Genomic DNA, 22882 nt, shown 5'->3' with positions numbered 1-22882 from the left:
ATTGCACCACTGCCTCATTTTCTTTCTTTTAATTATAATAAGTGCCTTTTTCTCCCACCTGTTTAAAGTACAGTTTAATGCTTGAGTTAATATACTGCTGTTTGTCAGTTTATTTCCTCATCAGATACTGTGTTCAAACCACAGCATCGTAATTCACTGCTGTCCATCTATTGTCCTAGTATAAATAATATTTTATAGTCTTCATAGATTTGATCCATTTAACTAATCCAGAAAATGTTGAACAAGTTCAATCATTTTAACAAGGCCAGCTATCTATGAACATTGAATGTAATTAAAGTTGCTAATTCTTCTGATATTGTGTGCATTGATTAACGAGATGAATATATTTGAAATTCAGTAAAATCTGATTTCCAGAACAGTCAGACTCTTGACTTTTTTGTTTGAACCATGAGTGCAACAGTTGTAGCAAATGCCAGACTACTACATGACCCTAGAATGATTTTCCTCAAAATTGCTACCCAATTAAAGACATGGAAAACTTGATTATAACTAATCATGCAGAAATTTACGTTTTTATATATACACACTGCCCTCTTGTGGTGGCAAGTGCTGTAGCAGAACTTTGTATCAAGCTTTTGAACACATTTTTCTAATGCGTGTTCTTAACATTTGTGTTGAGATAAATCAAAATTTTTAATGGTTGTCAAATCTGGGATTATACAAAAAGAGGGAATAGGATCTTAGTACTTTTCTAACTTTTTTTTATTTTAATTGTTTTTTACTCATCAGGTCCGAGATGCAGCAATAAATAGTTTAGTAGCAATATACAAACATGTAGGAGAGCGTGTCCGAGCAGATCTTTATAAAAAGGGGCTACCACAATCAAGGTAAGCATAAAATAACTTATGTCAACTAATAATTCCAGGTGCCGTTCTTACTTTTACTCTGCTAAAAATCTTGTATTCATTGTATAATTGTGATATTTGTTTTTTTGAACAGTATGCAATAGTTAGCAATGTTAGATTATAATATTTGTGCTATTCTTGTTGCGAAGAAAACCAACTACTATTTTGAATACTTAAGAAATCTTCCAAAATATTTAACTTCAGACAATATGTTGCATATTTACAGATATGTTATTGCAACAATGTAACAACACGTCCGATTGGTCCAGAGACTGAGGTAGCCGTATGATCATCGGGTTCTCGAGAATCTCATAGATATGAGACGTGTGTTCAATAAAGTGGAAAGAATTTTTTCAGTAAAGTGGAAACTGTCTTTGTTAAGTACCAGTGCAGACATTAAATATCTAAAAATGTACCTTTCAATTGGCAATGCAATGTGGATGAAGTTACATGAGATATTGCAAATGTTTCTTCAAATTTTTTTTGATGTGGTTAAATTTAATATTTCTGCCTGGCTCTCTTTAGTCTGATGTACTTTGGTTTGTTGAATTTATCATAAGTTGTATAGTTCACTGGTTTAATACATTTGTGGTGATTCAATGTCAAAAATAATATAAAATCAGCATTCCTTGAAGTATTCATCAGCACCAGCAATTTGAGTTTCTGTTGCAGTTAGTGGTATAGAAGTACTGTTCTGAAACATGCTTAGAATACTTTTTTATATATATATGTTATTAGACTTTCTATTCAGTGCAGTTTTGCTTGCTCACAATATACTTGGAAAGTGGTGAACATAAGAACATAAGAAATAGGAGCAGGAGTAGGCCAATCGGCCTCTCGAGCCTGCTCCGCCATTCAATAAGATCATGGCTGATCTGATCCTAACCTCAAATCTAAATTCATGTCCCGTTTCCTGCCCGCTCCCCGTAACCCCTAATTCCCTTTACTTCTAGGAAACGGTCTATTTCTGTTTTAAATTTATTTAATGATGTAGCTTCCACAGCTTCCTGGGGCGTCAAATTCCACAGACCTACTACCCTCTGAGTGAAGAAGTTTCTCCTCATCTCAGTTTTGAAAGAGCAGCCCCTTATTCTAAGATTATGCCCCCTAGTTCTAGTTTCACCCATCTTTGGGAACATCCTTACCGCATCCACCCGATCAAGCCCCTTCACAATCTTATGTTTCAATAAGATCGCCTCTCATTCTTCTGAACTCCAATGAGTAGAGTCCCAATCTACTCAACCTCTCCTCATATGTCCGTCCCCTCATCCCCGGGATTAACCAAGTGAACTTTCTTTGTACTGCCTCGAGAGCAAGTATGTCTTTTCTTAAGTATGGAGACTAAAACTGTATGCAGTATTCCAGGTGCAGTCTCACCAATACCTATATAACTGCAGCAATACCTCCCTGTTTTTATATTCTATCCCCCTAGCAATAAAAGCCAACATTCCGTTGGCCTTCTTGATCACCTGCTGCACCTGCATACTAACCTTTTGATTTTCTTGCACGAGGACCCCCAGATCCCTTTGTACTGCAGTACTTTCCAGTTTCTCGCCATTAAGATAATAACTTGCTCTCTGATTTTTTTTCCTGCCAAAGTGCATAACCTCACATTTTCCAATATTGTATTGCATCTGCCAAATCTCCGCCCACTCACCCAGCCTGTCTATATCCCCTTGTAGGTTTTTTATGTCCTCCTCACTCTCCACTTTCCCTCCCATCTTTGTATCATCTGCAAACTTTGATATGTTACACTCAATCCCCTCCTCCAAATCGTTAAACAAGATTGTAAAGAGTTGGGGACCCAGCACCGACCCCTGCGGAACACCACTGGCCACTGGTTGCCAGCCCGAGAATGAACCATTTATCCCAACTCTCTGCTTCCTGTTAGATAACCAATCCTCCACCCATGCCAGAATATTACCCCCAATCCAGTGATTCTTTATCTTGAGCAATAATCTTTTATGTGGCACCTTGTCGAATGCCTTCTGGAAGTCTAAATAAACTACGTCCACTGGATCCCCTTTATCCACCCTGTATGTTATGTCCTCAAAGAACTCAAGCAAATTTGTCAGACATGACTTCCCCTTCGTAAAGCCATTCTGACTTTGTCCTATTAAATTATGTTTATCCAAATGTTCCGCTACTGTCTCCTTAATAATAGACTCCCAAATTTTACCCACCACAGATGTTAGGCTAACTGGTCTATAATTTCCAGCCTTCTGCCTACTACCCTTTTTAAATAAGGGTGTTACATTAGCAGTTTTCCAATCTGCCGGGACCTTTGCCGAGTCCAGAGAATTTTGGAAAATTATTACCAAAGCGTCCACAATCCCTACTGCCACTTCCCTCAAGACCCTAGGATGTAAGCCATCAGGTCCAGGGGATTTATCCGCCTTGAGTCCCATTAATTTACTGAGTACCAATTCCTTAGTGATTTTAATCGTATTTAGCTCCTCTTTCCCCCCCCCCCCCCCCCCCCTGTTTGTCCAGTGTTGGGATATTCTTAGTGTCCTCTACCATAAAGACTGAAACAAAATATTTGTTCAGCATTTTTGCCATCTCCAGGTTTCCCACCATTAATTTCCCAGCCTCATCCCCTAAGGGACCTACGTTTGCCTTAGCCACCCTTTTTCTTTTTATATAACTATAGAAACTCTTGCTGTCTTTTTTTATATTTTTTGCTAATTTATTTTCATAATCTATCTTCCCTTTCTTAATCAATCCTTTAGTTACTTTTTGCTGTCTTTTGAAGACTTCCCAATCTTCTATCCTCCCACTAAGTTTGGCTACCTTATATGTCCTTGTTTTTAGTCGGATACTGTCCTTAATTTCTTTACTTAGCCACGGATGGCTGTCATTTCTTTTACACCCTTTTTTCCTCAGTGGAATATATTTTTTTGAACGTTGTAAAATAACTCCTTGAATGAACACCATGCTCATGTACCGTCTTACCCTTTAATCTATTTTCCCAGTCCACTTTAATCAATTCCGCTCTCATACCATCATAGTCTCCTTTATTCAAGCTCAGTACGCTTTTTTCAGAACCAACCTTCTCACCCTCTAATTGGATATGGAATGTAACCATGTTATGGTCACTCATTCCAAGGGGATCCTTAACTAGGACATTATTAATTAATCCTGGCTCATTACACAGGACCAGGTCCAAGGTTGCTTGCCCCCTTGTAGGATCAGTTACATACTGCTCAAGAAATCCATCCCTAATACACTCAATGAACTCTTCCTCAAAGCTGCCCTGTCCAATTTGATTTGTCCAGTTAATATGATAGTTAAAATCCCCCATAATTATAGCTGTTCCCTTATTACATGCCCCGACTATTTCCTGATTAATACTTCTTCCAGCAGAGTTGCAACTATTAGGAGGCCTATATACTATGCCCACTAGTGTTTTTTTCCCCTTATTATTCCTTATCTCTACCCAAACTGTTTCATTATCCTGATCCTTTGTCCCAATATCATTTCTCTATTAGTGATTCCTTCCTTTATTAACATAGCCACCCCACCTCCCCTTCCTTCCTGCCTGTCCTTCCTGATTGGGAATTAAATATGCCAGGGTATTTAACAGTCGTTGTCACCCTGCAGCCATGTTTCTGTCATGGCCACAAGATCATACCCATACGTAGTTATTTGTGCCGTTAACTCGTCCATTTTGTTACGAATGCTACGTGCGTTCAGATAAAGAACTTTCAAATATGTTTTGTGACACTTAGTTCCTGCTTTTTCCTTTTTTAACACTTTACCTTTTACTCCATACCTTCTGTCCCTTCCTGACCCGCTTTCCTCTGTCTCCCTGCTCAGGTTCCCAACCCCCTGCCACAGCTTTGATGCTGGGTTAACCACCTTACGCCTTCTAGTTTTTATTTTATCTGTCGTGCCTAAAGTACACTTTCTTTCCGCTGCTCTACGCTTTTCCCTTTCACTTGTTCTTGAACAACTGTTTGTACTATTTGTATTGTAGATTTCCCCTGGGTCTTCCCCTCTCTTGCTGCTCTCAACTTTACTCCCTTCTGACTCCCCGCTCAGGTTCCCATTCCCCTGCCACTCTAGTTTAAACCTTCCTCAACAGCACTAGCAAACACCCCTGCGAGGATATTGGTCCCGGTCCTGCTCGGGTGTAACCCGTCCTGCTTGTACAGGTCCCACCTTCCCCAGAATCCCAATGTCCCAGGAATCTAAATCCCTCCCTCCTACACCATCCCTGCAGCCACGCATTCATCCTGTCTATTCTCCTGTTCCTATACTCACTAGCACGTGGCACCGGTAGTAATCCTGAGATCACTACCTTTGAAGTCCTGCTTTGTAATTTATCTCCTAACTCCTTAAATTCACCTTGCAGGACCTCATCCCTTTTTTTACCGATGTCTTTGATACCAATATGGACTACGACTACTGGCTATTCATCCTCCCCCTCCAGAATGCCCTGCAGCCGCTCCGTGACATCATTGACCCTAGCACCAGGGAGGCAACATATCATCCTGGAGTCACGTTTGCGGCCGCAGGAACGCCTATCTGTTCCCCTTACAATTGAATCCCCTATCACTATAGCCCTGCCATTCTTCTTCCTCCCCTCCTGTGCATCAGAGCCACCCGTGGTGCCCCGAAACCTGGCTCTTGCTGCTTTCCCCTGATAAGCCATCTCCCCCCAACAGTATCTAAAGCAGAATATCTGTTTGAGAGGGAGATGGCCCCAGGGGACTCCTGCTCTACCTGCCTAGTCCTTTTACTCTGCCTGGCGGTCACCCATTTCCTTTCTGCCTGCGTAATCTTTACCTGCGGTTTGACCACTTCACTGAACGTGCTATCCACGATAGTCTCAGCATCGCGGATGCTCCACAGTGAATCCACCCGCAGCTCCAGCTCCGAAAGACGGTTAGCCAGTAGCTGCAGCTGGACACACTTCCTGCACACATGGTCGCCAGGGACACTAGCTTTGTTCCACTTACTTGTGATCACCCTGATTTGAATACTACATATAGAGCCCTGCCCTCCAAGCCTTACAGTGATGTGAGCAGACATTGAAAACATGGGCTCCCACTTGTGACACTGTAAAAGTAAAGCTAATACTGTATTTTCCAGTGCAACATAAATATGGCATTAAGATGTATTTTTTCTGTTTTGCCCTTCTCTGTTGGTTTTAATCGCCTTTTGATCTTTTTTTCTCTTTCCCTTTTTGTATTTTTCTTTGCAATTCCTTTCCTTATTGCATCTTTTTCTCTCTTGTTTAATTTTGCTTCCCCTTTATCGCTCCCACAGCCCATTTAGCTGCAGGCCATATAATTTCAGTGAAGGTTTTTGCCATTATTATGTATGTTGGCATAATCCCTCTCGTCATATTTTGCTGGAGAACGAGAGAAAGCAGGTGAAAAGGGGGAATTACTGCCACAGTGTACACTGGTGTGATGGAGGTCAGAGGGTGGGAAATCAGGAGAGGGGCTAAGGTACAGAAAACCCACAGACTAAATCTTTGTCGTTAGTATTGAAAATCTGAAAAGCATTTAGGTTATTTCTCACTTGTTTCCAACCAAAATAAGAGTCCTAAAAAATGAGAATCTGTATCAAATACTTTTTTTCCCCCCTGGCACTTTGACAGTGCAGTGATGCTTCTTGAAAAATTGAGATCAGGCATTTGATTTTTAAAAAAAAAATTGCTGTGACCTGTTAAAACTGCATTATCACCTATCTTGGTTATATTTAATTTTGTAGCTCCTGAAAAATCTAAGCATGAAATATTTATATGCATACTTGTGCTATCTTTTTATTTTAAAATTCCTTTCTTAAAAGATTTATTTTCAGGGTTCAACATAGTCACGAAATGTACTTTTCCAAGGTGTAGTTTGGAAAGCTAACTTGATGTGTGTATTTCAGCCAGATTTCCAACCACAGCCACCATCCTCAGGATGATTTTTATGTTCCTGGTTGGTATTTAGCTTTGTTTTCATGAGAGTATCTACCATATAGGCTTTCTATAAATCTGTCAAAGCTGTAGCTACATTTAAATTGCTGTAAGAGTTGATTTACTGGGTTTATTTTGTCCTTAACGGAGTTGAGAAATAGAACAATTCATTGGGTTTAAAAACTAAATACAAACTTTTTTTTCAATTTTCTTCCCTTTTTCCCCCTTCTGTCTCTTCCTGAAGGCAATCACTGATGCTGGGGCACAGTTCCATGGGTGTCAGCAGCCCTCCAGTAGTTTACCCAAGTAGCCATTTTTTTCAAAAAATATACTTTATTCATAAAATTTGAAGCAATACATACAATACAGTTGTCATATCACATTCCAAATGTACACAATACAGATTATACAATTTGCAGGTTACATCAAGTGAAGGTCAACAAACACATTGTACATAATTACAGTTCATGGCACTCTAGGGTGCCTCATTGCATCACAGTCAATACAGATTATTGATTACAGATTCATTACAGGTACATTATATCAATACATCAATTTGAATTTTACATTCTGCCCGAGGGGGTTTTTTCCTGATTGCAGCCCCTCTGTATACAATGGCGGGAAGGCTCTAAATGGTTGCCTTTCCCCACAGAGCCTTTGCGGCGGCCGCATCCAGCTTCAGTGCGTCCCTGAGCACATAGTCCTGGACCTTGGAATGTGCCAGTCTGCAACACTCGGTCGGGGACAGCTCCTTGCACTGGAAGACCAGCAAGTTTCGGGCAGACCAAAGGGAGTCTTTCATCGAGTTGATGGTCTTCCAGCAGCAGTTGATGTCCGTCTCTGTGTGCGTCCCCGGGAACAGCTTGTAGAGCAAGTAGCCATTCTTAATGTCTGCAACCGGATAGTAGATCTTAGTAGGCGATTCGACTATGGAGAGTACTGGAGCCAAGCTTGATCCTGATCTCATCTGATATGCACACACCTTTCCAGTAGCCATCACTGGGTAACAATTAGGAGCAGAATCTTGACTGTTTACCCCCTTCTAGAGGAGTGAGACTAGCTGTGGTGTCGCATTGTTCTGTTGGCTGAGATCAACTAATTCAGCAAAGACTAGGAATCAAACCTGAGACCTTCTGGTCTGTATGGCTTGGTATCAGGAGTTCCAAAAATAAATTTCAAATAAGATTTGAGTAATATCGCAATTCTCGCACCTTTTTGTTTTAAATCTGCAAACTAATGAGGCTTGTTGTAGAAAGGGAGCTCTTTTTTGTATTGCATACACTAGCTTGTAATATTAATGATTTAAAAATAATTTCAATTTAAAGCTCACTTTCTGGTAGAATTTGGTGTACATGTATGCATTCCATAGGTAACCTGGGGAAAGATGGAACATACCAGTGCAAGCGTTGCTGTAATGAGATTTTTCAACTTTGTACGGGAGGCTCTTTTAATTGCATGTTAATTTAATGGATATAATAGGCTATTAATTCATTAAAATAGCATGATAACATTTTCTTCTTGATTATGTATAATCATTGATTGTATTGGAAAGTTAAAACCTGTTTCATTATCTAGATTGAACTCAGCATTTAGAATACTCAACTGCCAAAGACTTTTACATCCACACAAAAAGGGATGTTGCATTTTAAAGATAACTTATTTATAATCTATATGCAAATTCTAGGAATGTCTTTTAGCAATTTCAATATTCCATGTGTTGTGTTCTAGTCATGTTATTTTCATGTAAAATTGCTATTAAGATAGTGATCATACCTGTGCGCTGTGATAAATGCAAAAGATACAGATCGATTTTCTTGAAATGCAAAAAATTTTAGTGGAAATTCTACTTTCCCTACGTCACATTGTTCCTGCTTTGGATAAAGTTAGGCAAATTGAGTACTTTAAAAGTTGCTGCTGTTATCTGCTTTCTGCTACAAATATTACATATACAGTTGAACACATACTTTTGAGTTAAGTTATTACATTTAAGATTGTGTTAATATATTCTTGTTACATAGGCTTTTTTTTAGCATTTTCTAAAAGCTTCTGCTTTTCACTCAGCTGGCTATTTATTAGATATTGTTTCCCAGTCTTTCTGTATCTGGTTCTATCATTTCAACCACCAGTTCTTCATTCTCTAATTCTTGTGGTTCGCACTGATTGAATCATACCAGCAAACGCTTGTTGAATAATTTGGCAGAAGATCCCCCTTGACTTCCACTGTTGAGCCATTTGTGCAGACTGAGCTGAATAACTCCTGAAAAACCACTTTATTGTCCCAAGTAGATCAGATCTTCTGTGTTTGAAAAAGTCCACATGAAACACAAGGGAGATGGTACAAAAATAGAAAAGTAAGGAAAATACCAGACGGAGAAATTAGGATGAGTGACCTTGGTCAAAAATCTGGGTTGTGAGATTTTCGAAGATGGAGTGAGAAGTCGTAAGGTGGAGGGTTTTCAGGAAGGAGGTCCAGAGAGAAGGGCTGAGGTAGTAGGCCAGCGACGATGTGGTAATGGGTAAGAAGGACTTAGTGCAGGACAGGATCTTGGTAGTTACGTTTTGGACAAGTTGGAGTTTACAAAGGATAGAAGGCTAGCAAGGAGAGCATTTAAATGATTGAATTTGGAGATGACAAACACATGAAAAGAAAGAAAGACTTGCATTTATGTGGCACCTTTCACAACCTCCGGACATCCCAAAATGCTTTACAGCCAATGAAGAAGGGCTTCAGTGATTTAGCACGTTTCTTTGTTAGTGATAAATGTAGCTTCGATTCAGTTAGTACAAATCAAAATGAAATACTTATTTATGTTGTCTGGAAATAGGAGATAACATCTTTGCAGTTAAAAGATCTTCATCCTGTTTTGTTTCTCCATACATTTGTTGGTTAGAAGAGGACTGCATAAAAGTCATTTTCACTTGCAAGAATCTGAAAAGCCTGGTATACCTTCTGGCTGCTTACATAATAAAAATCCCATTGTCTCAATCACAGTATCCAGATTATTTAGTAAATATTTAGGAATTAATTTTGAACTTTTGTTTGTACGTTTGTCTTGGCTGTCATTATTCATGCAAATTTATTTGTACAATACTTTTTAAAATTAAGTCCAATATCAAGCTGATTTTCCCAGTTGGTTAATTTCCTCCCTGTGGTTTGTGATTTTTCTAATCAACTTTTTCTGCCAATTTCCTCCCTTCTGAAGGCATTTACCTCTTGCTGGTTATGGTTCCATGGGCACCAGTCACTCTCTGGTACTTACCTGAAATGGCAATTTTTCATGTGAGCTTTGACAAAGTATTCAACTGCAAGGGGCATCACAGCCAAGCACTGTCTTATTCCCAGCTAATGTCCACATATTCACTTTCAGTAGAGATTGTTGGAAAACAATCAGGAGCAGTAACTAGGGCTGACTTTTACCTCCTTCCTAACCCAGGAACACTGAGACCCATTGTAAGCTTTTCAACCACTGCCCTGGCTGAGATCAGCTGTCTCAGCACAGACTGGAGATCGACCCTGTTATTTGCAGGTCAGTATGTCTCAACTGCTCACTGGATAAACTTATTGAGCTGTCAGAAATGTTAATGCTCCTGTACTTTACTATAGGTACAAGTGAAAGCCATTCAGATTCTGCTTATTAGTTGAAGAAATATAGTAGTTACACATTCTTGCATACTCTGACAAATCAATGTCTAATGTCATTAAGCAAATAGCCAACAGTTTTATTCCTGCACAGCACCTGTTCCCAGTGCTACCTAAGTTGGGGCAGTGTAAGTCACAAATCATTTGAAACAAAACCATAATAAACCATTGATGGGTTTTTAATATTTCATTCACCAAAAAAGGAAGATAAGTAAATATCTTCATGTGACTTTACATTATTCTACTGATTATAAATTTAGTAGTTTTTAATATCCAGCAGCTTGTACTCTTGTCATTATTGCAACTAACAAGCTACTTAAGTTGATAATTAATGTGAATTCTTTTTGGTATGAACATAAGGCATGAACAAAAAAAGGCCGTTCTGCCAATCAGGTTTGCTCCTTCCATAACTTACAGACTACCCTTTCACGAATTCCACCCCATACATTTAAGCTCCTGAGGGAAAGTTCTTTGCCATTGGGGATCAGGAAGTATTTACAATTGAGCAAAATTCCGGAACATTTAGCAACCCCCACATCTCCACTATTCAACCCTGGCTTCCAGCCTTTCACGAAATGTCTTTGCTCCAGCAGCACAGGCACTATTGTGCTTCATGGATTCTTGGTTCTTTATGCCTATCCATGTAATGACCAATCCTATAGACTAGTTCCATACTCTGTCTGCAGTTTTAATATTTCTTTCACCATCTTTTACAATTTGAGGTACTGTTTGATGAAATGCACGTGGAATTATATCATCAACAGGGTCAAATGAAATCGCTTTCATCCAAATTAATGAGGTGCTTGCACCTGCTTTTCAGAATTTGGCCCCTGATAATAGCTTGAGACTAATTATCTTTGTAAGTGCTGGAAATTCAATCTGCAATTAATGGGTTCACGTAATCACTTTAATTGATGTTGAAGATGGTGCTGGAACTTACTGTTAAATGACATCTATGATTGTTTGACTTTCGCTGCGAATAATCTTTGTGGGTTCTAACCTTTTTTAAATGCTAAAATACATGGGTTCCCAGTCATTGATTTGTCCTTCATTTAGTTAGTGCAATTTTTGCTGTCAAAATGTGATTAACTAGTTTAACCCAGTCCGAAAGGTATTAAGAGTAATTGCTTCCTTTCTGGTGTAATTGGATATATCATGAATAATAAATTGCCTTTCATAATATTATTCTTATGAAAAATACCAGTGCATTTGGTTAATAATGGTGTTTAGATGCGCTCTTAATGTAGGGGGAATTCCTTTCCCTAGATGAGTGTCGCAGTTTAGTGCTTTTTTTTTCTTCCCTTCTCATCTCACAAAAACAGTGATCCTCTAGGTGTAGGATTTCATGGGCGCCAACAGCCCTTTTGTAATTCACACAAATGGCTATTCCTCTTGTATGAGGTTAGATGGTGTGCATTAGTGGACTGTTCATCCTTGGAAGGCAATGTAGTTGATCCTGTCTTTGGTGTCCGCACATGCACTTGCCAGCAAGGGCTGAGATTATGGCCAGGAGTGAGATTTTAAATCAATTTAGAAATCTTATTGAAGGATTTCTCCTTTTTTTTTGTAATTTATATTTGAGTGGAACAGATGCAACAGCATGAATTAGGCCAAGTATATTCTCTTGATTCAATCATCTTAACTTCAGTGATAAGCAGCCTACAGCCAAGAAGGTCTCCTTGAACTGCCACTCCAGTTGGAATAAGGCTTATTTGGGATTATTTTGTAAAGCTTTTTTTTAAAAAGCAGTTCCCCCTGTCTCAGTGGATAAATGCAGACCAGGAAAGTCCCACATTTGATTCCTGGTCTTTGGCAAAACAAGCTAACTCAGCAAAGAAGGTGGTAAGGGTGCAACACACAGGTTGCCTGCAAGCACCCATGGAACTGTGTTCGGCATGAGTCCAAAGAGGAGGGAAAAAAAGCAGAGGTAGGGACATCCTGAGGCTGACGTGTAAATCCAATTAAATTCTATCTTTGGGTCCCATATGAATGAAATTGGTCCGAAATGCTATTCTATAAGTGCAGTACAATTATCTAGGCTGGATTCTGCAGGATTCCTTTTAAGTGATGCATCCTGGAATGATTCACATATGCACCCGTAAATTTAAAAAAATTGTGGAGCTAGTATAGTTTGCCTGAAGAATAAAAAAAAACCTGTTTCTGATGCAACAAAAACTGGAACCTTAATAGGTTCTATGGGTTGGAAACTAATGAGGTTTTATTAGTGTTTGCCATTCATGTATTGAAGTTTGACTTTGTCAGCTACTTGTAATTCATTTGAAATAAAATCTGTTCTTGTTACTGAGCAACTAACCAATCTTGATAATCCATTGCTATTCTGTTAACATTAGCTGGAGTTTGAAACACAAGTTTGAAAGAGAAGAATTTTTAATATATCTGTGATCGATCAGAGAACTGTCTTGCCTGTAATCATAGAGAATAGTCAGCATGGATTTTAAAAGGGAAATTTGGAACTCTTTTGCAAACGGCAGTTGATGCTAGTTCAATTAATTTTAAATCTGAGATTGATAGAATTTTGTTAACCATAGGTATTAAGGCATATGGAGTTAGGTCACAGATCAACCATGATCTCATTGAATGGTAGAACAGGCTCGTAGGGCAAAATGGCCTACTCTTGTTCCTATGTCGAGCTTGACCAACCTTATTGAATTCTTTGAAGAAGTAACAGAAAGGGTAGACAAGCATAATGTAGTATATTTAATATATTTGAATTTTCAAAAGGCCTTTGATAAGGTACTGCATAGTAGACTCATGACTAAGGTCAGAACATAGGAACAGGAGTAGGCCATTCAGCCCCTCGAGCCCGCTCTGCCATTTGATAAGATCATGGCTGATCTGTGATCTAACTCCATATATCTGCCTTTGGCCCATATCCCTTAATACCTTCGATTGCCAAAAAGCTATCTATCTCAGATTTAAAATTAACAATTGAGCTAGCATCAATTGCCGTTTGCAGAAGAGAGTTCCAAACTTCTACCACCCTTTGTGTGTAGAAATGTTTTCTAATCTCGCTCCTGAAAGGTCTGGCTCTAATTTTTAGACTGTGCCCCCTACTCCTAAAATCCCCAACCAGCAGAAATAGTTTCTCTCTATCCACCCTATCTGTTCCCCTTAATATCTTATAAACTTCAATCAGATCACCCCTTAGCCTTCTAAGCTCCAGAGAACACAACCCAATTTGTGTAAACTCTTCTCGTAACTTAACCCTTGAAGTCCAAGCATCATTCTAGTAAACCTACGCTGCGTTCCCTCCAAGGCCAATATGTCCTTCCGAAGGTGCAGTGCCCAGAGCTGCTCTCAGTACTTCAGGTGCAGTCTAACCAGGGCTTTGTATAGCTGCAGCATAACCTCTGCTCCCTTGTACTCCAGTCCTCTAGATATAAAGGCCAGCATTCCATTAGCCTTATTGATTATTTTCTGCACCTGTTCATGACACTTCAATGATCTATGTACCTGAACCCCATAGTCCCTTTGGACATCCACTGTTTTTAACTTTTTACCATTTAGAAAGTACCCTGTTCTATCCTTTTTTGATCCAAAGTGGATTTGTCTACATTGAATTCCATTTGCCACAGTTTTGCCCATTGACCTAACCTAGAGCATGTAGATTCAAGGGACAAGTAGCAGAATGAATAGCAAACTGGCTACAAAACAGAAAACAGGGTAGGGGTCAAGGGTAGTTACTCAGACTGGCAAAAGGTGGGAAGTGGTGATCCACAAGGATTGGTGCTCAGACCATTTTTCACCATTTACATCAACGATTTGGACTCCGGAATCTGAGGTACAATCTCAAAATTTGCAGACGACATCAAATTGGGGGGTATAGTTAATACCGAGGAGGACGGTGACAAAATACAGGAAGATATTAATAAACTTGCAGAATGGGTGTGTAATTGGTAAATGAATTTCAGTATAGACAAGTGTGAGGTATTATATTTTGGTAGGAAGAATACCAAAATATAATACCTCACCAAGGGGGTCACATACTGCTTGGATAATAAGCGTCTAAATGGGGTAGAGGAACAGAGGGATCTGGGGGCACAAATACACAAATCACTAAAAGTAGTGATGCAGGTTAATGAGGCCATTTTTAAAAAAGCAAACCAAGCAGTGGGGATCATTTCTAGAGGGATAGAATTGAAAAGCAGAAAAGTTATGTTGAACTTGTGTAGAACCTTGGTTAGGCCACACTTGGAGTAGTGTGCACCGTTCTGGTGTCCATATTATAAAGGATATAGAGGCACTGGAGAAAGTGCAAAAAAGATTTACTAGGGATAATACCAGAACTGAGAGATATACCATCAGGAAAGATTGAAGTGCCTGGGGTTCTTTTCTCTAGAAAAGAGAAGACTGAGGGGTGACCTGATAGAGATCTTTAAGATTATTAAAGCATTTGATAGGGTAGATGTGGAGTAAATGTTTCCATTTGCGGGGGAGACCAGAACTGGGGCCATAAATATAAGAGTGAATAATAAATCCAATAGGGAATTCAGGAGAAATTTCTTTACCCAGAGAGTGGTTAGAATGTGGAATTTGCTACCGCAAGGAGTAGTTGAAGTGACTAGCGCAGATGCATTTAAGGGGAAGCTAGATAAACACGAGGGAGAAAGGAATAGAAGGATATGCTGATAGGGTTAGATGAAGTAGGGAGGGAGGAGGCCCATATGGAGCATAAACACTAGTATGGAGCTGTTGGGCCAAATAGACTGTTTCTGTGCTGTACAGTCCATGTAATTCTGTGTAATTATGGTGCCCACTCTAATTTGTATAATGCTAGCTGGGAACTGACTGGATGAAAACTGAACACACTTTACTGCATGAGTTAATGTCACTTCCTAGGGAGGGATAAATCATCTCTGTCTTGATATGACTTAACGAGAGTCAATTGCCAAGTCCACATAAGTGACTGAAATATTTGATATTGTTTAGCTATCTCCTCTCTGCTGGGTAATCAGTTGTGATTGTTCTTTTAATGGTCCTGCAAGTGAGGCTCTCACAGCTTGACTTGGCTTTGGCCTCATCCTTGCAAGGAGCGGAGGCTGAAGACAGGTTTCTGAGAAAACAGTCTGATTTTTATGAACCCTATTGTGACTGACAGCTGTATTCAACTGTGAAAAACACTTTTGATATGTCTTTGCCTCCATTCAAATTCCAAATCAAAGTAGGACTAAATGTTGCCTTTATTGATGCTCTGGTGGATTTCTATATAAGGCCATTGACAGGTGCTCTTGTGATCGTCCATGAATGTGATTTTGCATTTAAACTTTGCATCATAAAATTAGTCCAAGCTTAGTGTCATTATGAAGAACCTCAAGGACTTTGAGTTTTTAAATTTAAAAAAAAATGTTTTGATGCAAACTGTGAATTCAAACTTGTGAAATCTGCTGTGTTTGCCCTTGTTTCTGCAAATTTTATTTAATCCCAATTCATAGCTTATAGTCGGAGATATACGGGTCTGCCATTTTGTTTATCCATTTATTGAAGTGATCCAGATAGAGCAAGACGGCTCTCGCTAGATTCACTCAGCTTATCAGCGGCATGAGGTTTATTTTCTCTAGGTGTGCTACCCCCCAAATTTTTGCATATAGTCATATTTCAGTTCATAGGAGCCATGGAATTGTACCTGTGTGCTATATATGAGCAAAAATATCTGTAGAAGCTGGAATAGTTACGGTATTGCGAAACTGATGGGACTGATTCTGATAGACAATAATTGTTTTAAGTAATCATGTCATTCTGTATAATCTGATTGCTGCAGTGGACTTGCTCCAGGTGCATCTGGAAGGCAAATTCATCAATAAATTTTGAATCTGCAGGCAGATTTTAAGGAGTTACTAAAGAGATTAACAAGCAGGACCTCAAAGGTAGTAATCTCCAGTTTACTCCCAGTGCTATGCGCCAGTGAGTATAAATGTAAGGACTTGCACAACACCAGGTTATAGTCCAACAGTTTAATTTTAAATCACAAGCTTTCGGAGCTTACCTCCTTCGTCAGGTGAGTGAGGTAAGCTCCGAAAGCTTGTGATTTAAAATAAAACTGTTGGACTATAATCTGGTGTTGTGCAAGTCCTTACATTTGTCCACCCCAGTCCATCACCGGCATCTCCACATCATGGCTAGTGAGTATAGAAATAGGAGGATAGGGCCGATGAATGCGTGGCTGGATAGATGTTGCAGGAGGGAGGGCTTTAGATTCCTGGGGCAATGGGACTGCTTCTGGGGGAGGTGGGACCTATACAAGCTGGACGGGTTGCACCTCAACAGGGCTGGGACCAATATTCTTGCGGGGAGGTTTGCTAGTTTGGCAGGGGGATGAAAACCTGAGTGTAGATCCAGATGGGACAGAATCACAACTGGAGATGGAAGGCAGAAAATTAGTAAGTGAGTTTGGAAAGCAGAGGAAACAAAGGTAAGAAAATAAACAGCAGGGGAGTTTGGCGGTGCTTAAAGGTATATACCTCAATGCAAGGAGTATAGTGAATAAGGCAGATGAGCTGAGGGCACAGATAGACATGTGGCAGTATGATCTCTTAGCTACTACAGAAACATGGCTTAGAGGGGCAGGAATGGTAGCTCAACATTCCTGGTTACAGGGTTTTCAGACGAGATAGAGAGGAGGGTAAAAAAGGAGGGGGGTGGCAATTTAGGTTAAAGAAACAATTACAGCTGTGAGGAGGGATGATATGTTAGAAGGATCATCAAATGAGGCCATATGGGTTGAGCTAAAGAACAAAAAAGGGGCAGAAACATTGCTGGGAGTGAGTTATAGACCGCCCCGCCCCCCTCCAAACAGTCAGAGGGTGATAGAAGAGCAAATATGTAGGCAAATTTGTGAGAAGTGCAAGAACAATAGGGCAGTAATAGGGAATTTCAACTACCCTAATATTAACTGGGATACAAACAGTGTGAAAGGTGTAGAGGGCACAAAATTCTTAAATTGCATTCAGGAGAACTTTTTTTTTAGCCAGTATGTAGCAAGCCCAACAAGAGAGGGGGCAGTTCTGGATTTAGTTTTAGGAAATGAAGCTGGGCAGGTGGAATGAGTATCAGCGGGAGAGCATTTTGGTGGCAGTAGTCATAATTCAGTTAGTTCTAGCATAATGTGGAGATGCCGGTGATGGACTGGGGTTGACAATTGTAAACAATTTTACAACACCAAGTTATAGTCCAGCAATTTTATTTTAAATTCACAAGCTTTCGGAGCTTGTGAATTTAAAATAAAATTGCTGGACTATAACTTGGTGTTGTAAAATTGTTTACAGTTCTAGCATAGTTATGGAAAGGGACAAAGATAGAACAGGAGTTAAAGTTCTCAATTGGGGAAAGGCCAGTTTTACTAGGCTGAGAAGTGATTTTAGCAAAAATGAATTGGAAACAGCTACTTGAAGGTAAATCAGTGTCAGAGCAGTGGGAGGTTTTCAAGGGGGAGATTCATGGGGTTCAGAGTAAACATGTTCCCACATAGAAAAAGGGTAGCACTACCAATTCTAGAGCCCCCTGGATGTCAAGGAGCATACAGGGTAGGATAAGGCAAAAAATGAAAGCTTATGTCAGACATTGAGAACTCAGTACTGCAGAAAGCCTTGGAGTATAGAAAGTGTAGGGGTGAAATTAAAAAGGAAATTAGGAAAGCAAAGAGCATGCATGAAAAAATATTCACAAGTAAAATCAAGGAAAACCCAAAGATGTGTTATAAATACATGAAGAGCAAGAGGATAATTAAGGATGGCCATCAAGGGGCAGAAAACATTGAAGGGAGTTGTCTATAGGCCTCCAAACATTAGTGGTAATGTAGGGGATGACATCAAACAGGAAATTAGAGATGCATGTAACAAGGGTACTACAGTAATCATGGGTGACTTTAATCTACATATAGACTGGCCAAACCAAATTAGCAATAATACTGTGGAGGATGAATTCCTGGAGTGTGTATGAGATAGTTTTTTAGACCAGTATGCTGAGAAGCCAACCATGGAACAGGCTATCCTAGATTGGGTATTATGCAATGAGAAGGGGTTAATTAATAATCTTGTTGTGTGGGGTCCTTTTAGAGAAGAGTGACCATAACATGATAGGATTCTTCATTAAGATGGAAAGTGAAGTAGTCCAATCCGAAACTAGGGTCCTAAATCTAAACAAAGGAAACTACGAAGATATGAGGAGTGCGTTGGCTATGATAGATTGGGAAGCTTCATTAAAAGGCATGATGGTGTATAGGCAATGGCTAACATTTAAGAAACAAATGCATGAATTGCAACAATTATACATTCCTTTCTGGTGCAAAAACGCTAAAGGAAAAGCAGACCAATCATGGCTAACAAAAGAAATTAAGGATAATATTAGATCCAAGGAGGAGTCATATAAAATTGCCAGAAAAAGTAGCAAACCTGAGGATTGGGAGCAGTTTAGAATTCAACAAAAAAGGACCAAGAGATTGATTAAGAGGTGAAAAATAGAGTATGAGAGTAAGCTTGCAAGGAACATTAAAGTGGACTGTAAAAGCTTCTACAAGTGTGTAAAAAGAATAAGATTAGTGAAGACAAATGTAGGTCCCTTAGTCAGAAACAGGAGAATTTATAATGGGGTACAAGGAAATGGCAGAGCAATTAAACAAATACTTCGGTTCTGTCTTCATGGAAGAGGACACTAATAACTTCCAGAAATGCTAGGGAACCAAGGGATCAGTGAGAAGGAGGAATTAAAGGGAATTAGCATTAGTAAAGAAATAGGGCTGGAGAAATTAATGGGACTAAAAGCCGATAAATCCCCAGGGCCTGATAATCTGCATCCCGGAGTATTAAAGAGGTAGCCATGGAAATAGTGGATGCATTAGTTGTCATCTTCCAAAATTCTATAGATTATGGAACAGTTCTTGCAGATTGGAGGGTGACAAATGTAACCCCACTATTTAAAAAAGGAGGGAGAGAGAAAACAGGGAACTACAGACCAGTTAGCCTAACATCAGTAGCAGGGAAAATGCTAGAGTCTATTATAAAGGATGTGATAACAGGACACTTAGAAAATAGCAACGGGATTAGACAAAGTCAACATGGATCTATGAAAGGGAAATCCTGTTTGACAAACCTACTGGAGTTTTTTGAGGATGTAACTGGTAGAATAGATAAGGGAGAACCAGTGGATGTGGTTTATTTGGATTTTCAGAAGGCCTTTGATAAAGTCTCACTTAAGAGGTTAATGTGTGAAATTAAAGCACATGGGATTGGGGGTAATATACTGGTATGGATTGAAAATTTGTTAAGACAGGAAATGGAGAGTAGGAATAAATGGGTCTTTTTTTGGGGTGACAGTCAGTGACTAGTGGGGTACAGCAGGGATCAGTGCTTGGGGCCCCAGCTAGTCACAATATATATCAACGATTTGGATGAGGGACCAAATGTAACATTTCCAAGTTTGCTGACAACAAAACTAGGTGGGAGCATGAGTTGTGAGCGGGATGCAAAGAGGCTTCAAGGCGATTTAGATAGATTGAGTGTGTGGGTAAATACATGGCAGATGTAGTATAACATGGATAAATGTGAAGTTACCCTCTTCGGAAGGAAAAACAGAAAGGCAGAGTATTATTAAAATGGTGATAGATAGGGAAATGTTGATGTACAAAGGGACTTGGGTGTCCTTGTACACCAGTCATTGAAAGCAAACATGCAGGTTCAACAAGCAGTTAGGAAGGCATATGGTATGTTGGCCTTCATTGCAAGAGGATTTGAGTACAGGAGCAAGGATGTCTTACTGCAGTTATACAGGGCCTTGGTGAAACCACACCTGAAGTATTGTGTGCAATTTTGGTCTCCTTACCTAAGAAAGGATATACTTGCCATAGAGGGAGTGCAGCAAAGGTTCACCAGACTGATTCTGGGATGGCAGGACTGTCTTATGAGGAGAGATTGGGTCGACTCCGCCTGTATTCACTCGAGTTTGGAAGAATGAGAGGGGATCTCATTGAAACATATAAAATTCTGACAGGGCGAGTCAGACTGGATGCAGGGAGGATGTTTCCCCTGGATGGGGGACCAGAACGAGAGGTCACAGTCTCAGTATACAGGGTAGGACATTTAGGACTGAGATGAGGAGAAATTTCTTCACTCAGAGGGTGGCGAACCTGTGGAATTCTCTACCACAGAAGGCTGTGGAGGCCAAGTCACTGAATATATTTAAGAAGGAGCTAGATAGATTTCTAGACACAAAAGGCATCAAGGGCTATGGGGATAGAGCGGGAATATGGTATTGAGATAGAGGATCAGCCATGATCATATTGAATGGCGGAGCAGGCTCGAAGGGCTGAATGGCCTATTCCTGCTCCTATTTTCTATGTTTCTACGGCCGAGTTGACCCAATCTCTCCTCATACGACAGTCCGGCCATCCCAGGAAACAGTCTGGTGAACCTTTGCTGCGCTCCCTCTATGGCAAGTATATCCTTTCTTGGGTAAGGAGACCAAAATTGCACACAATAGAGGTGATGCATTTTGGTAGATTGAATCGGGCCAGGACCTACTCCGTTAATGGTAGGGCGTTGGGGAGAGTTATAGAACAAAGAGATCTAGGAGTACAGGTTCATAGCTCCTTGAAAGTGGAGTCACAGGTGGATAGGGTGGTGAAGAAGGCATTCAGCATGCTTGGTTTCATTGGTCAGAACATTGAATACAGGAGTTGGGATGTCTTGTTGAAGTTGTACAGGACATTAGTAAGGCCACACTTGGAATACTGTGTACAGTTCTGGTCACCCTATTATAGAAAGGATATTATTAAACTAGAAAGAGTGCAGAAAAGATTTACTAGGATGCTACCGGGACTTGATGGTTTGACTTATAGGGAGAGGTTGGATAGACTGAGACTTTTTTCCCTGGAGAGTAGGAGGTTTAGGGGTGATCTTATAGAAGTCTATAAAATAATGAGGGGCATAGATAAGGTAGATAGTCAAAATCTTTTCCCAAAGGTAGGGGAGTCTATAACGAGGGGGCATAGATTTAAGGTGAGAGGAGAGAGATACAAAAGGGTCCAGAGGGGCAATTTTTTCACTCAAAGGGTGGTGAGTGTCCGGAATGAGCTGCCAGAGGCAGTAGTAGAGGCGGCTACAATTTTGTCTTTTAAAAAGCATTTGGACAGTTACATGGGTAAGATGGGCATAGAGGGATATGGGCCAAGTGCAGGCAATTGGGACTAGCTTAGTGGTATCAACTGGGCGACATGGACATGTTGGGCCGAAGGGCCTGTTTCCATGTTGTAAACTTCTATGATTCTATACAATACTCCAGGTGTGGTTTCACCAAGGCCCTGTATAACTGCAGTAAGACATCCTTGCTCCTGTACTCAAATCCTCTTGTAATGAAGGCCAACATACCATATGCCTTCCTAACTGCTTGTTGCACCTGCATGTTTGCTTTCAATGACTGGTGTACAAGGACACCCAGGTCCCTTCGTACATCAACATTTCCCTATCTATCACCATTTTAATAAAACTCTGCCTTTCTGTTTCTATGGCCTATTGGAGACCAAAAAGGTAACCAATATGTGGAGGCGGCAGATGTTGGTATGGTTCTTAATGAATACTTTGCGTCTGTCTTCACAAAAGAGAGGGACTACGCAGACATTGTAGTTAAAGAGGAGGAGTGTGAAATATTGGATGGGATAAAATTAGTGAGAGAGGAAGTATTATGGGATTTAGCATCTTTGATAGTAGATAGATCACCAGGGCCGGATGAAATGTATCCCAGGCTGTTGAAAGAAGCAAGGGAGGAAATAGCTGAAGCTCTGAGCATTGTTAGCGTGGATTTTGGACTGTTGAATTAAAGGCAACGATGAAGTGACTAAGGGGTACATGACAGTGGTATTTACCCTAAAACCACATTGAAATGCGCTTTGTGTAGATTAGACTAACCTTAATTAAAGGCTTAAATATAACGCTTGACTACTAATAAAATGGACACTATTAAAACAAAATGGATTCTATTAACAAAGGGACACTATTAAATAAAATGGATTCTATGACTGTGGGAAAGACAGTTAAAAGTGTTGAGTTTGTACATTCCAGAACTGGCTTGCAGTCTGAGAATACAATGGACATTTCATAACGAACTGATATAATGCCCAGCCTTCTCCCAAAGCTTTGTCCAATAAACTGCATGTTGAATCTTTAAGTCTGACTCCGAGTGGTGATTTTTTCCCACAACAGCATCATTTTCCAATCCTCCCTGGCTACAGGCGCGGTGCCAGAGGAATGGAGAACTGCTAATGTTGTACCATTGTTTAAAAAGGGAACGAGGGATAGACCGAGTAATTACAGGCCAGTCAGTGGTGGGCAAATTATTGGAATCAATTCTGAGGGATAGGATAAATCGTCACTTAGAAAGGCACGAAGTGATCGGACAGTGAGCATGGATTTGGTAAGGGAAGATCATATCTGACTAACTTGATTGAATTTTTTG

The 22882-nt window shown here is 40.0% G+C and overlaps 1 protein-coding gene across 1 annotated transcript in view; it reads left to right on the top strand.

The window, feature by feature from the left end:
• Positions 1-22882, top strand: part of clasp1a (cytoplasmic linker associated protein 1a) — a 335495-nt gene that overhangs the window by 57027 nt on the left and 255586 nt on the right. The window contains exon 7 of the mRNA XM_067987125.1: positions 751-848. Within this exon, the coding sequence (XP_067843226.1) occupies positions 751-848 (98 nt within the window). The remainder of the gene's footprint in view (positions 1-750; positions 849-22882) is intronic.

The sequence above is a fragment of the Heptranchias perlo genome, chromosome 7, assembly GCF_035084215.1.
Source record: "Heptranchias perlo isolate sHepPer1 chromosome 7, sHepPer1.hap1, whole genome shotgun sequence".
Classification (NCBI taxonomy): domain Eukaryota; kingdom Metazoa; phylum Chordata; class Chondrichthyes; order Hexanchiformes; family Hexanchidae; genus Heptranchias; species Heptranchias perlo.
The sequence above is the reverse complement of the archived record's forward strand: the minus strand, read 5'-3'. Positions and strand labels throughout refer to the sequence as shown.